Source organism: Apodemus sylvaticus, chromosome 21 (genome assembly GCF_947179515.1).
Source record: "Apodemus sylvaticus chromosome 21, mApoSyl1.1, whole genome shotgun sequence".
Taxonomy (NCBI): Eukaryota; Metazoa; Chordata; class Mammalia; order Rodentia; family Muridae; genus Apodemus; species Apodemus sylvaticus.
Genome location: NC_067492.1, coordinates 36,457,422 through 36,473,658, shown reverse-complemented (window position 1 = coordinate 36,473,658; position 16,237 = coordinate 36,457,422). Strand labels below are relative to the sequence as shown.

At 43.3% G+C, this 16,237-nt stretch overlaps 1 protein-coding gene across 4 annotated transcripts in view; it reads right to left on the bottom strand.

Moving 5' to 3' along the window:
• The window catches only part of Amfr (autocrine motility factor receptor), a 34,104-nt gene that overhangs the window by 6,505 nt on the left and 11,362 nt on the right, over positions 1-16,237 (bottom strand). For 3 of the 4 annotated variants that reach the window (XM_052167349.1, XM_052167352.1, XM_052167351.1), the window contains exons 3-10: positions 15,633-15,797; positions 14,357-14,509; positions 10,775-10,815; positions 10,462-10,594; positions 8,909-9,042; positions 8,246-8,356; positions 6,394-6,614; positions 3,202-3,305 (exon numbers count right to left, since the gene is read on the bottom strand). In XM_052167349.1, coding sequence (XP_052023309.1) covers positions 3,202-3,305; positions 6,394-6,614; positions 8,246-8,356; positions 8,909-9,042; positions 10,462-10,594; positions 10,775-10,815; positions 14,357-14,509; positions 15,633-15,797 — 1,062 coding nt within the window. The remainder of the gene's footprint in view (positions 1-3,201; positions 3,306-6,393; positions 6,615-8,245; positions 8,357-8,908; positions 9,043-10,461; positions 10,595-10,774; positions 10,816-14,356; positions 14,510-15,632; positions 15,798-16,237) is intronic. The other variant, XM_052167350.1, reaches the window with a different exon arrangement.

The window sequence follows — 16,237 nt, the reverse complement described above, 5'->3', positions numbered from 1 at the left end:
CACAAAGCTGGATTCATTTTATTGAACTTTCTATCATAAATCTTTCTACCAGAAAATCCAGTCAGTTAAACATTGGATTTTAATTAAAAATGCATAGTTCCAGTAAATTAGTTGTGCTAAAAATCAAGTCTATTTTAGACCATTCAAATGACTCGAGAGCTGATAGGACCTGCCTAAGATTTTAAACGAACCCCCTCTTCAGGAGACTCACATCTCCTGGAATAAAGCTGTTGCAGGGTCAGAGTCAGCCAGGAGCCCTCCAACACTCTCCATTCCAGAGCGTGCAGGTCTACCATGATGATGGTCTCAGAGAAGGAAAGGAGGAAGAGGGAGTCAGCAGGAGTCATGGCTCCTCCATTTTCTATGTGTGCTGTGATCAAAACCCACTTCCATCCTGTCTTTTCATGCCCAGCTTCTCCCCTTCACTCACTGGCCTCACGTGTCTCCACAGGGCAGCAAGGACCAGAGCTGCCTCTGCTGTAAGACAGAGCACTGCCCCACCTTTTGCACATGCTCCCTTTCTGCAATGCTCATCGCATTCAGGTGCCTCTACCTCTGGCCTACTGTAATCCAATCAATCTTCTCTTTTTCACCCAAATCCCAAACACTGTCTGCTGCTCCATGCACCCCTTCTTCTATCAATAAAGCCCTTTTCCCCTCCCCACTGACACCCTAACCTCCACCTCAAGGGTGTTACTCTTGCAGTCAGTATTTTTACAGGTTTTGTACCTTCAACTTCTATTTCTCCAAAGATCATTCCTAGTTATATATTCCTCACTAAAAAACAACCCATGGCTGTGCTCTCTAATCCAAGTACTCAGGAGGCTGAGGCAGGAGGATCATGAGTTCAAGCCAACCTGGACTAGAGAACCTATCTTCAGAAGCAGGGAGACAAGGGCCAGGGTTGTAGTGTAGTAGCAAAACACTTGCCTGGCAGGCACAGGCTGTAGGTTTAGTTCCCAGCACACAGAGAGATGGAGGGGAGAAGAGAAGGGAACAGAGGCGGAGGGGAATGAAGAAGGAGCCCTCACATATAAGTAATGCCCAGGATTAACTCCCAGCAGCTCCACCAGGGAGGGAGAGAGGAAAGGATGAAAAAAAAAAGAACTTCCTTTGACAAACAAACAAACAAAAAAAAGGTAGCCAGGTATCTTGGCTAGGGTTTCCATTGCTGTGAACAGACACCATAACCACAGTTAACACCTTACAAAGGAAACATTTACTTGGCGCTGCTCTACAGTTTCAGAGGCTCAGTCCACTCTCAGCATGGTGGGAAGCATGGCAGTGTGCAGGCAGACATGGTGCTGGAGAAGGCACTGGAGCTCCACATCAGATCAGCAGACAGCAGAAGAGAAGGCCACACCAGGCTTGGCTTGAGCATCTCACCCTCAGTGACACACTTCCTCCAACAAGTACACATATACTCCAAGACCACACTTCCTAATAATGCCATGCCCTATGGGCCTATGGGGGCCGTTTTCACTCAGACCACCACACCAGGCATGGTGGTCCACACTTTTAATCCCAGAAGAGGCAAGCTGATGTCTGTGACAGTTCCTCCTAACTTGACTTAAAGATTTAATGCAAAATCCCAGCAAGCTTTTTTATAGATAGTGACAAAGTGATTCTAAAGGTATATAGGAAAACTCAGAGCTAGGATAGGCAGTATACCATTAAAGAAGAGGAGGAAGGCTGGAGGACTTATGCCATAGGACTTCAAGACTGTATGCTAAAGAAATCAAGGTGGGACTAGAGAGGTGGCTCAACAGTTAGGAACACATATTACTTTTCCAGAACGGCCCGAGTTCAATTCCCAGCATCCATGGCTCACAAGTGCTTATAAGCCCAACTTCAAAGGATCTGACACTTCTGGCTTCCATGGATAGCCCCACACACATATATACATGAGTAAAAATAAAATAAAGCTTTTTTTTCCATAAAAGTATAAGCAAATGAACTATTATATATCCAGATAATAACATTCAGTGTTCAAAAAACTGAGCTATTGATCCATGATAAGGCATGGGGGAAGCCTATATATGAATTATTAGGTCAAATCGACCGCTTAACATTCCAAGAAAACAAAGCTATGGCGATGGATGAGGGAAAAGAACTCCTTGGAATGGCACTGTTATGGTGACTTCACTTTACTACACATTTGTACAAACTCACATGTAGCACAAGGGTGCATGAGAAATCTCTGTACTGTCCCTTTAAATTTGCTACGAACCTCAATCTGCTCCAACAAGGTACCCTTCCCAAGTTCCCAGTACCACCTCACCAACAGCCTGAGCAACTGTTTCCACTGTTTTCTTCCTATAGATCAACAACCATCTTGCCAACCTGCCTTGATGGGCCTGCAATTGCTGAGTAGAGTCCACTCACAGAGACAGACTTTTAGCACAATTTTTTTCAATAGAGAACTTAAGGTTGGCCAGGTTAGGCAGCACGTGCCTTCAGTTCCAACTCAGGAGGAAGAAGCAGGCAGGCCTGTTCTACATAGAATTCCATGTTAGACAGAATCCAAAAACCAAATACACAACTTCAGAAAAATACAAAAACTAAAAGTGTTTGGACAATTTCTTTGAGCCAAAAGCATGCCTAAAAGTTATAAGGTGCAGAGACATGGGTGTACACACGCACGCGCGCACGCACACACACACACACACACACTTACTTTGGAGGCAAAGGAACAAAAAAATGTAAAATGTATTTGATAGTTCTAATACAATTTTTTACATTGCTCACCCTTGTCAATAATTCCTTCTGAATGTTTGCTTAAATCAAGTAGTCTCCGTAGGCTGAGGTCACAGTTAGGTAAGCCTAATAGTGAGCATTGCCACAGGTAAAGGAAAGCAAGTTCCTGACGAGTCTCAGCTGCCCGCCTCATGACCTAAGTACTCACCAGTCAGCGCCAGCTTATTAGCTTAGTGTGTCAAAGACATAGCAAGAATAAGGCTCAGAGGTCGCATGTAAGGCCCTGGATTTCATCTTTTATACAAGAGAGGGAGGGAAGGGGCAGGGAGGAGACAAAGAGGAGGAGTAAACAGAAAGAAATGGAAGTGGCCCCTGAATACTTAGCTGTGCTACTAGGGAAGAGAGGAACCAGAAAGGTCACGCACACTATCCACACATCCCAGAGCTCCTTGTGCCCTCCTGACCACTCACTAGTTCTCATCTTAAACCGTTAGCAATTCTTACCATGGCATTTAGCTGAGAGTTGCTTGCCTGTGTGATGCCAAGAATGTTGGTAGTGTGCATCACTTCAACTGAAAAACTTGGCAGCCAGCTTGCAATCCGGGACCCTACAACAAATCAGAATGCAACACAAGAATTAGTGCCTTGGTCCCTGCCCCAGTGTCATCTGTATATCTAGCCACTCTACTCAACAGTTCTGTTCACTGAGGTCTTTCGTCATGCTAGGCCATTTTATGCCAAGTGTTTTCTCCAGATTAGTGATTCTGTCCTCGCTGAAACCCACATGTGCTTTCCATCCCTCTCAGGGATGACTCTGGCCCCAACCTTGGTCTCTGGCCCCAGAGGCACTGAGAAGTTAGGAAACACATCCAAGAGCACACAGGTTAATGACATGGCAGGATGTGAGGCCCAACAGCCACTCCACCTGCAATCCCTGCTCTCGCCCAGGGTTCCCACAGCTCTGGAACTGCTGTAACAGCTCAGTTTCACTTCTGACAACCAGTACAAATTATTTATGTGTAAGAGTCACTTTCATGATTACCTTCAAGAAGTACTTTCTGCTTAATATAATTTAGAGATTTAACCCTGCTCTGGGCATTGTGGTGAACGCCCTTTTTAAGTAGGTATTCGGGTATTCTCCTACCCATTCGGGAGAGGTACACACCTCCATTCCTTGGTAGTCACCTTCACTCTGATCATTTGGGAGACAGAGGCAGAGGGATGTCTGTGAATTTAAGGTCAGCCTGGACAACATAGTGAACCCCAAGCCAGCAAGAGCTACGCAATGAAACACAATGCCTTGGGGAATGGAGGGTTACCTTAGTTTTCAGATTAAAAATTATTTTTCAAAGAGTTCTCCAATATAGGTTTCTGGCATGATATAATCATTGGCAGTTGTTGTTTCTGTTATTTTAGGATCAAAATTCAAAGCCATCATGTCCCAACTACAAAGCAATTCATTATCAAGCTCCATGTGTAAGGGTTGTATTGCTTTACCACCAAGTAACAGCATGGGCTACAAGGGGTCTTGCCAAATAAAATAAATGTACTTAGAATAAAATGGATGTTTTTTTCAAGAACACACAAGGGACAAAGTGACTGACTATAGCTGTAGTAATATATGATATGATATAATAATAATGTAACTACTGTATATAATCACTATATATATATGTATATATATTTACATACATACACATACACACAAACACACACACACACACACACACACACACACACATAAAGACCAGGTACCATCTCCAAGATCTGCTAACACATTTCAGAACCTGTACCAAGGAAGCCAAGTCTGGTGTGCAGGTCTGTAATCCTAGCTGCTTGGGAGGCTGAGACAAGAGAGTTAACAAGTGAAAAGGCAGCCCGAGAAGCATCATGAGACCCTATCTCAAGCAGAAAACAGAAAAGGGCTGGGAATACACACAGCTCAGTGGGAAGGGGCTTGATTAGCATGTTGAGGCCCACATGAAAGAGTTCAACCCAGCACTGAGAGAGAACAAACTTGTGCTTGGTTGTAAGAAATCTCTTGTCTGTTTGGAAGCTTTACCTGTCAAATAAAGCTGATTGGCTGTAGCTGAGGCAGGAAATTCCATGGGAAGCAAGGATTCTAGGACAGAGCCAGGCATGAAGGATTCGCCCCAGAAACATGGAGAAGGGCAGAAGCATTGGAGAGGAACAGAGGTAATCAGCCACATGGCACAACTCAGAATAGAATAATGGAATAATTAATATATCAGCCAGTTGGGAACAGCCAAAGTTTATGGCCACAATATCTGTAAATATAATTTGAGCTCAGAGTCCTTATTCCAGGAGCTAGGGGCTTGGAGGAAAACCCACTTTTATACTTTGTACAGTTCTCTTTATGAGTCAGGGTCTCATGATGTAACCCTGGCTAGTCTGGTACTCTCTATGTAGACCAGGCTGGCCTGCAACTCAGAGATCTGCCTGCCTCTGCCTCCCATGTGGTAGGAGAGGTCTGTGCTCTAACACCTTTGTTAATATCAAAACCAAACCAGCTCCTTGAAGCCCCTTCAGGCAGCCACTTGGCCTCTGCTCCCCTTGAGCCTTTCAGGACTGTACCAATAGTCTTACCATATTCACCCTCAGAGACTTGACTTACTTAAATCAGAGTCTGGACAGCACCTCTCCCAAGAAAATTCCAGAGTGAGAATTCACACAGCCCATGGCACTGGAATTGATGGGCCCGATATCCTCTGGGTGATGTGACTCAAGGAAAGATAATCAACCCCCATACAATACCCATGACAGCCATGCTTTATGAAGAAAGCAATAGGGCTCTGTAGTCGCCCGCGGCTACATTGAACGGGTTACCGGGTCACCTGGAAGGAAAGCTGGGGATGGGAACAGAGTGACGGGAGAAACATGGAGCCAAGACAAGATTTCCTGCTCCAGGCTGGGAGAGGAACTTCTCCTTGGTCAATGTCAAGTTCCTGCCAGGTGGCTCTCTCCAGGGCCCCAGTTCAGATTCCACCTATGCTACTCCCCGAGAAGACAACTCAAGGAACCTTCACCGTATGTTTACATAACACACCAATACAACCAATTTTTAGCAAAGGCTAACTATTAAACTGTTCTGTGGGCTCCTTGAAGGCACACTTAATTCAGTTTTACTACTTCCACCTCCCTACCTCACCCCCCCCACCTCCTTTTTTTTCACGACAGGACTTCTGTGCAGCTCTGGCTGTCCTGAAAATCACTCTGTAGACAGGCTGGCCTCAAACTCATGAAGATCCAGCTGTCTCTGCCTCCGAGTGCTAGGATTAAAGGCGTGCGCCACCAACACTTTTGAAACTGAGGGATAAGGCAGACATGGTGGTTATACGCCTGTAATCAAGGCCAGTCTGGGATACACAGAAAAAAAAAACCTGTATTAAAACTAAATAAAGGAAGTTAAAATGTAATATTAAGTCTGGCAAGATAACCCAGCAAGTGAAGGCTCTTGATGCTAAGCCTGACAAGCCAGTGAGTCCAGGATCCATGATACAAGAACAGAACCAACGTTCACAAATTGCCCTCTGACCTCCACAGAGATACCATGTAGTATATGTATACATGTACTTTAGTAAAGGTAGTAAAAGACATTTTTTAAGTACTAGTAAACTTATCTATACAGGACAGTTTACAATCCTAACAAAATCATATTAGGAAAGAAAGCCGTACGGAGAGTTGTAGAAGTGGGAGCCACTTTACCATCGAAGTGGAAGAAGTGATTGTGCTGGTTCACGCGAGGCCTGCCTTCGGCAGCTGCTACAGGAACCAAGTTCTCATCCAAGTTCTCTCCTTGCTGGTCTTCCCTGGCACGACTGCCATCAGCAATATTAAGAGACATTCTGCATGTTGGACAAGAGGTGTCTTGTTCTAGCCAAGAACGAAGGCAGGAGCTATCAAAGGGTTCAAAGGAAGAGACACAACATATTCAATTGCTCTCCAACATACTTTATGAGAAATCACCAGCATTACTGTTCTTCTCATTTCACTTTACTTTTCTTTACCACTAGCCAGATGTAAATGCTAATAAATACTTGTGGCTACCACCCTCTCTGATGCATAGACATCTACCACCTCCTGGTTATGGCCCCTCCTCCACCATTTCATGGCCTGACTTCTCATCTCCACCACCAGTTACTTCAGAATCCATGTGACTCACTCACTCAGCATTCAGCCTCTTCCACCTTTGAGCCCTCTACTCAAGTGATCTTTCTTTTTACTACCATAGCTACTGACCAATGTGGTTATAAATAGCCATGGCCTTTTCTTCAAAACACTGGCTCTGCAGATCTAATTCACTCCTTTCTATCCAGCACCTCACTTAAAATCCTTCAGTGGTATTCTGACCATGCAGTGGCCCTCCAGCCCTGCCTACATCTCCTCCCTTGGCAGACACACTGCTTCCTCCACCATGAGTCTCATACGCTGGCTTCTATCTAGCTCCATCAACACACCAACCTTCCCCTCTGCCGGAGCTGCTCCTTGTGCCTCCCATTTTATACCCTCCCTGACCTACTCTTCCTTCGAAGATCTCACTTCTGCTAAAAGTCCCTCACTTCCTTCTAATCTGAATCAGATTCCTTTGTTACTACTCTTCAGAACCCTGTCTTCTTTTCTTTTCTTTTTTCTTTTCTTTTTTCTTTTCTTTTGAGGACAGGGTTTCCCTGTGTAGCCTTGGCTGTTCTGGAACTTACTCTGTAGACCAGACTGGCCTTGAACTCAGAGATTCCTCTCTGCCTTCAAAGTGCTGGGATTAGAGGAATGCACCAGCACTTCAGAGCCCTGTTTCTCTAAAACATACAGGTCTATTTAGACTTTCACATTCTAAATGTGCCTGTTAATTCTTGTTCCACTCTTGAATGAGACTACAAGCTCCACAAACCAAGACCTCACCTGTCATTTCCATTTGAGCCCAGCAGCTCCACATAGTATCTTAACATACAAAACTGTCTGTGAGGACATTTGTTAACTCTAACTCCAAAGCCCTTCTGATATAAAAAAGGAAAAAACTAAAGGCAATAAGATTAAAATAAATTTCAATAGTCAAAGGGCCAAACGACACCTCTAAATCTATTAGTAGCAAAATACTAAGTCCATACACAAAATTATTTAGCTTAAGTAGTCTTGATATCTCTGAAATGAGACCTTCTCTGATCTTGGAGATTTATGGAACGGTCTGTGATGTTTGCTAATGGATCACTCAAGTGTTCTTGGTATGGGGTTTCATTTCAACCCAGCTCTCTAGAACTTAAAATGGGGAAAATTTTTGAAGAAAGCTAATAAATAGAAATTAAGTTGGCAAATATGGGTAAAGAATCATCTAAAGGCAAACAAAAAGAAAAGGTTCACAGGTAAAAGTGAAAAAAAAAAAAAAAAAGCTAGTCACAGGCTCCAAGCAACACCAACAACAAGGTCGGCCTGGCTGAGGTACATTCCTGCTCTACTGCTGGGCTTATGTTCAAAGCCATGGAAAAAAAAGCACTCACTCTCCCGGGACAGAAACCCATTCTGCTCTTACTCTTACTTGTGAAAAAGATGTCCACAGGGCAGCTTCCTTGCAGCCTGCATGGAGTCCCAGCAGATTGCACAGTCGTCATTATTGACAGCTAGCTCCTCTGGAGTTGCAACAGCAAACCTGCAGAACACAGAACAGGCCCAGGAGGAACTCATCAATTTCACACACCACCAAAGTACACCATATTATTCACACAGCCACTACAATGGCCCACTCACACAGCAAAACCGATCAAGTGAAAAAAATTACTTTTATTCTTCATAGTTCTTAAAAAAAAATACAAGTGAGAAATTCAGCACAAAACTGACTGCAGGAACAGTAAGTGGTACCTGTGAGCGACACAGTCAGGGCATCTGTGGATATATATATCAGAGGAATCAGACCCCAACTGTCCCTAAGAATGAAAAAGACCTGCCCTTTCTGGTTTGGGCTAGCCTCAAGCTGGCACGTAAGAGTGTCTTCAGTGAGTGAGCCGCATCCATAAACATACATGTGTAAATTGTAATCAAGACACACCTTCACAAAACAAAGATGTCAGAGACCCCAGGAGCCTCCAATTAGTAGCAACAACAGACAATGACTAAAACTAAGAACCCTGTATTTTCTGGAATCCCCCCACATTCCAGGAAGAAAGTTCTATGTCATCTCTAACAGAAAGCCATACTTTCTTACCTGGCTTCCATGTTTCCTACGACTCGCAAATAGTTCTTGTGGCGACGGATTCGACGCTGTACCTCATGGAACAGGTAACGAAGTTGCATAAAGATGACCAGGCTAGCCATAGATAACCAGATGTTGCCAAACAACTAAACAGAGATAGAGGGAAGTGAAATATACAGTAACAGCAAACGTGAGGGGCTAAGGACCCAGCTCAAGGCTGAGACACGAGCAGATGCTGAGTTAGGATCGCTAGTGCCCATTGAGCCAGTCAGCTAATCCCAGCACTTGGGAGGCAGAGGCTAGAAGATCTGTGTGTATCTGAGGCCAGCCTGGCCTAATGACAGAGTTCCAGGACAGCCAAGGCTACACAAAACAAAACAAAACAAAACGCCAGGTGTAACCATGCACATTTGTAACCCCAGAGCTGGAAGGATGAAGCCAGAAGGACTTCATAACATATACACAACATAGTGCAGAGCCAGAAGTAGTAATATACGAACTTCTGTTTTATGTAGAGTGCAGTGTTTATTTGCAAGTTTTTCATAATAAAATTTATAAAGTTAAAAAATAAAGCAGAATGTTCATTTTTTCCATCTTCAAAAGGTACACTTGTAAATGTGATGTCCCAGTACCTTTTAAATGTGATGAGTATATAAATTGCCCATTACTACACTGATTCTTACCATTATTAGATTTTTTTTAATGCTCACCTGTCAAAGAGACTTACATTTCCTTCCTATGGTGCTGGGGATAAAACCCAGGTCATTAAATATTCTATAGGTGAGTGCCCTTCCCTTAGCCACATCCCCAGTCAGTCCTCAGTTTTTGAGACAAGGTCTCAGTATATGTATGTATGTATGTGTGTATGTATATATATACCCACACACACCCAGGCTGACCTTGACCTTGATGACTCCCCTGACTTTTCTTCACAAGTTCTAGAATTATAGGTGGGTAAGACTGAACAGGTAGCTTTTTGTTTGTTTGTTTGTTTGGTTTTTTGGGGGGAATTTGGTTTTTTTCAAGACAGGGTTTCTCTGTGTAGCCCTGGCTGTCCTGGAACTCACTCTGTAGACCAGGCTGGCCTCGAACTCAGAAATCCGCCTGCCTCTGCCTTCCAGAGGGCTGGAATTACAGGCGTGCTCTACCACCGCCCGGCCTTGAACTGGCTTCAATACTGAAATTTCTGACACACCAATTTAATGAGGTAGATTTTTAAGTACAAAGATTTTGTTTTTAATTACAAAGGTAGGAAACCAAAAATCCTAAGAAGGCAAAAGCAGCAGGAATTCCTTCCCATTACTACTGAAGAGCACGTGTTCAGTGGGAGCCACAGCCGCTCTAGGGAAGGTCCCCTTTACTGTGCTCTAAGGATGCTTGCTCTGTTGACTGTGTCCGAGCACCCACCACCCAGCGCAGCCCCACAGCACTGCTTCCACCTAGCTGCCCAAGGAGGAAAGCTGCCCAACCACACTTAACGGGTTCATCCATGTCACCTTTAGTATTTCTTCATTTGAGGGTACAAGCCAGGGTCGGCTCTGTCCGAGCTCTCCCTGGGGACTCACCAGCATGTGAATGTGGTGCATGAGGTCCAGGGACAGGAGGGTGAGCTCCATGACAAAGTCAGTGTAATACACATAGGTTCCCTTTCCTTCCCAAGTCCCTTCATGGTTGAGGTCCCAGAGGTGAATTACGTATCTACAATACAGACAGAAAGGAGAAAAGCTTTTAGCTTACCATTACAAGTAAATTTGGCTTAAACATGGTATAGTTTAGTCACACTGTTAAATATTTAACATCTCATCTCATGTTATATATTCCATCTCAAAGTCAAGTGAACAAGTAAATGTCAGTCATCTCTCCAACATTTCTACTCACCTTAAAATCACATGAGCTGTCCTCACGGTCACAAGAAGAGACTGCAAAAGAGAAAAACTTCTTAGTTTAACTAAAAAGCAGATTTCTAAAAACAAACAAGATGAAAAGTAGACTGGTCACGTGTATCAGCCCCAGTTTCCCAGGAATATCTTCATAACCCAGGAGACCAACTTAGCAACTTTTCCAGCAGATAGTGATAATGCAGCCATGCCTGCCCACCTCTGAGGAGTGCCTTCTGCAATGGTGACGGAGCGCCATCCTAAGTGTCACACAACCACTTCTATCTGACATAATAACTCTACGCCACCATGATTGGTTACCTAAAAGGGTATCTGACTGAGGTGTCCCTGTATTGCCAACTACACATCACCTACAACTGTCACATATGGGCACAGCTGCTCTGTCCTCAGGCTTTTGTATCCTTCATTTACCAGAACAAAGAACAAAAGAATCAAACCCCAAATAAGACTCTCATGGTATTTTTTTTTTAACTAGAAACTGATCTTAAGAACCATTTCTTCAAGCCACACATGATCATACACACCAATAACCTCAGGCAGGAGGCTCAGGAGTTCAAAGCCAATGGACACTGCCTAAGTATTGTCTAAAGAGGGGAGATGAAATTGTTTCTTGAAACAAGGTCTCACTATGTAGTCTTAGCTAGCCTGCAGCTATGTATGTAGACCATGCTGACTTCAAGCTCAGAGGTCTCCCTGGATTCTGGGACTGTAAGTATATGCATGCACCACACCCAGCCACTCAACCTGCTTTAAATGTGTTTACTTTTAGGTATATCTTTTTCTAAGTTTGGCCGGACTATGAACTAAAAGTCAGATAACTGGGGGGAGGGGAGGAGCAACTAAGAATATCATTCAAAGAATACTTTGTAATAAAACACTTATGGCAATCTAATTAATATAAGTATGTATGTTTTAAATAGGTCTTTTAAAGAGGAAACACATATTCACCTGGGATTAAATTTTCACTAAGTATTTAAATGTTTTCCTAATTTAAAAAATTTGTAAGATTTATTTTATGTGCACGATGCACACCACATGCGTGGTGGCCTTGACCATCTAGAGGGTGTAGGAGCCCCTGGAACTGGAGTTAAGAACAGCTGTAGGCTTCCATGTGAGTGGCTGGGAATGAAACCTGGGTCCACTGAAAGAACAGGCAGGGCTCTTAACTGGTAAGTGATCTCTCCAGCCCTGGCCCCTTTCTAATTTTATTGGCACTACATATACTCTGAATTGAATACTGCTATGCAAAAATAAACTTTAACCTCGCTTCTAACAAATTCCTAAATATTTACACCTAATTTGTTCTGACAATAAATCAGTAGCTTCAGTATATCTACTACATAGCTCTCTCCTATCCAAAGGAGGTATGTTGTTTGTTTTTCTTTGCTTTTTTTTTCAGACAGGGTCTCACTAATCTAGCCCTGGCTATCACAGAACTCACTATATAGACCAGACTGGCCTTGACCTCACAGAGATCAATCAGCCTGCCTCTGCCACCCAACCACTGGAATTAAAATCATATTTTGTGTGTGTGTGTGTGTGTGTGTGTGTGTGTGTGTGTGTATCTTTTTTCCTATATGTCCTAATGCATTACTGTATTCTATTATAGGTAACCCTGTCCTGGTTTATACCTAGTGTTTCTTTTGCTTCACTGATCTTGTACACTGTGGTCATTATTAAGCAGATAGAGTTTATCTGGATTAGATTAAGTGAGGTAGAAAGACCCATCCGCTTTGACCTGTCCACCATCCCGACCAGGATCCTGGACTCAGTTCTCAAAGGAGAACTGAGCTGCAGCATGTATTCATTGCTTTCTGCTTCTTCAGGGCAAATATAATGTGAAGAGCCAGCTTCCTGGTCCTGCCGCCATGTCATCCCTGCCAAGATGGACTGTATCCGTCAGAACTATAAACCAAAATAAAGCCTTTCACCTTTAAATTGGTTTGTTGACATATTTTATCACAGCAACACTAAAGTAACTAGGACACTCAAACACAAACACTAGGACACTACTCTAGGTGATCAAATAATTGGCCAGTAAATGACTCTCGGGTGAGTAGCAAGTGCACTATGGACACCCTAAACAAATAACTCATGCTTCGGGCAGCACAGCACCCAGTCACTCCGCTCCTCAGAACAGTGCAGATGTACAGCCTCCCCTGCGGGCTGAGAGGAGTACACATGGCATTGAGTTTAATGTAGCACCAAAAAACAAAACTTATGAACTATTATTTCCAGAATTCTCCATTTAATAATTTCAGCTAGCAGCTTACTGAAGATAAGTCATACTGTGGAGAGTAAAATTAAAAGTATCTAGTATATTTCATTCTTCCAATTAGCAATTATAGGTAAAATTATAGATAATCACAAAGTTGGTCTTTGGCTGAAGACAAGTCGGATATATTATTTAATATAAAGAGCACAAACAGACTTAAGAGATGACTCAGGAGTTAGGAGGAGTTGCTGCTCTTGCAGAAGATCTAGTTTTGGCTCTCAGGACCCACATGGTGGTTCACAGCCCCCTGTAATTCCAGTTTAAGGAGGTCGAATGTCCTCTTTCTGACCTTTGAATGCAATAGGGATGTACATGCAATAAAAATATACACACAGGCAAAACACTTGGACACATAAAAAATAAACTAAATAAATCTATAAAAATCTTTAAGACATACAAAAACTTTGGGTTTGGGGTGCTGGACAACACTGTCTGCTCGTCCAGGGCATCCATGTTCAGTTCTCAGCATGCACATGGCAGCTCCCAGCTGTACCTCCAATTCCAAGGATCTAACACCCTCTTCCAGTCATTTCTTTTATATCTTGAAAAGAATGCTTTTCCTACTCTCGAGTAAGAGTCCTGAAACTGAATTTACCACTCTGAAACTTCCAACAGTCCACATATACTAGGCCTCAGGGTCTCCTTCACCATAAGCAGAATTAATAAGGAATCAAATGTATGAAGAATTTAAAATGATTCCTGCTGGGCTGTGGCCCAATGGTAGAGGACTTGCCCAGGATGTAAAATCCTACATTTAATCCCCAGCTCTGAAAAAAAACATTCCCACAACAATCCCCAGCATGTGGTAACTGCTCTACATGGTCTGTGCACCTAAAAGAGATGCCAGGTATTGTGCTCTTCCTATCTTTGTCTTACTGTCCTGAAACACGGTGTCTCTGTGACCTCAGAACCAGGCTGACCAGCAGACACAGATTGCCTGCCTTTGCTCTGCTCCACACAGCACTAGGGTCACAGCACGTGCACACTGCCACACCCAGCTTTTTATGATGGTGCTGTGATTCAAACTCAGGGCCTCATAGTTGCACAGTGCTCTGACCTGCCAACCCAGCCCCCCAGTCCTAAACTGTTGAGAAAAATAATTCTCCAAGGATTATATGAAATAGGTCATATAAAAGCATTCAGTACCAGCACCCAACAAAAGCAAGAAAACAATAAATTCCTGTCGAAGTAAAAAACCAAATATCTTTTAAAGCAATCTGTCATCCACTCTCTGGTCTTGAAATGTTTGGGAATCTAATTGCAGACAGCCTGTGTCTGTCATCTTACCTCTGCAGCCATGAAAGCCAAGGTGTGCATGCCATGGGTGTAGCCTGTGACACAGCAGACGGCTGCCAGGCCACAGCAGGAGAGCAGCATTGCAATCAGCAGGGACAGGACCCTCCCATGGCTGCTCATTGGTGTGGTGGGAGAAAAGGAAAGCTGAAAGGACCGAACAGAAAGACAGTTAGTTCACTCCTCCACCATAGCAACTGCACTCAGAATTCAAGATCAAGCTTGGTATCTTTGCTTGGGGCACCACACTAACATAGAAAAGGCCAAGTTCTACCACAACCTAAATACTGAGCAGAGATTTATAGATCTTTATCATTTACTTTACCAGACATAATATGCACTATATTTCCATGAGATTACAATCTCTAGAAGGATGCTCAACTATCTATCATTTTATAGGACTCAGGACAGTGTCCTTTTCTGCTGTGTTTCTGCTTGTCTTGCAGAATTCACTTGGAGGTGCAGCCTGTTAGGGCTAGGACAATGGAAAGGAATCAGGTGCAGAAGTACCACTCACAATGGTATGCTGATACTAGGCAAGGACAAGGAAGTGCCTGGAAAGGAGACCATAACTACTGGATGCTGGCTACAATCAGCCCAGAAAAGAGGGCTAGCAGCTCCAGTATGTAAGAATGGGGACTGGAAAGGAAAAAACGCCTTCAAGAGTAAGATTAACTCATAAAGTGGTGCAAGGCCAGCTTCATGAACACTGACTAAAGAGACAGACACAAGGTCCTAGAGTGGGTTCAACTGGGAGACTGTTTCAGACGTGTTTACCTCAGCCTGTATGAGGTGCTCACTGATACAGGTCTGACCTCAAGTCTCAGGCAGATCTTACAGCCAGACCGGAGGCAGAGACAGCTCACTCAGTCTTGACCCCAAGAAGAACAGTACAAACCAGGGAGAAAGAAAATTTCCACCAGTCAGGGCAAAAGAAGAAAAATGGGACAAGACTAAGCCAGAAACTCTCCAGAAGAGCTAAGGTTATATACAGGGTATATTATACATCAGGGCACCTTCGCACTGACCTAAGACAAGGCTAGGAGTGGCTGGTAGGGCTTGGGGATGAGGGTGAATGAAGACACACCCTAGAAAACAGGCATCCTCCACTGCAGGCACAAGTTCCTCAGGAAACAAGCCATGATAACTGAGCCAGCAGCCCTTAGAGCTGCCCTGGCAGGCAACCCTGTGACTTTCTCACACTGTGTCTCACATTAAACTTGGCACACACATGTGACTGAGCAAGGAAAGAAGCTGGCTAAAAACTTACGTATTCAAATCGGTCTTTGCAGAGCTGAACCATCAAATGCAGGAAGACAAGTCCAGCAAACCAGAGGCACCACATCACCACCTCCTCTACAGTCTGGACATTCAGCACACCAAAAATGAAAATGAACTTGTAGAAAATAAAATTCCAAAACTTGTCTTTGAGATGCTAAAAAGAAAGAAGTTTGTAAAGGTGAGTTAGCACATACCAAGTTGACTTTGTAGATGTTAATGTAACAAAAGCAAGCTTACAGAGCACTCTGTACAGAAGGCAAAGCAACAGTTATTTCATAATGAGTAGAGGTAAGACAAAGTGATTGTGAACTGAAACTTGTAATCTGAAACAGTTATGAAATTTTAGCCATTAAAAAGCAGTTGTTTAGTACCCTTATGTACAAAGAAGTAAAAGTATATTATATTTTACATGTTCAGCAAGGTTATCAGTATTATTTTTAAGACTACCCTGACTTAATAAATAGAAAAGATTAAACTTCCTAAATAATCAAAAAATATAAAAGTAGGGCTGCAGAGATGACTCAGTAGGAACAGTAATTATCAAGCATTATGAAGATCTGAGTTTGGAACCCTCACACCCAAAAAAATCCAGTG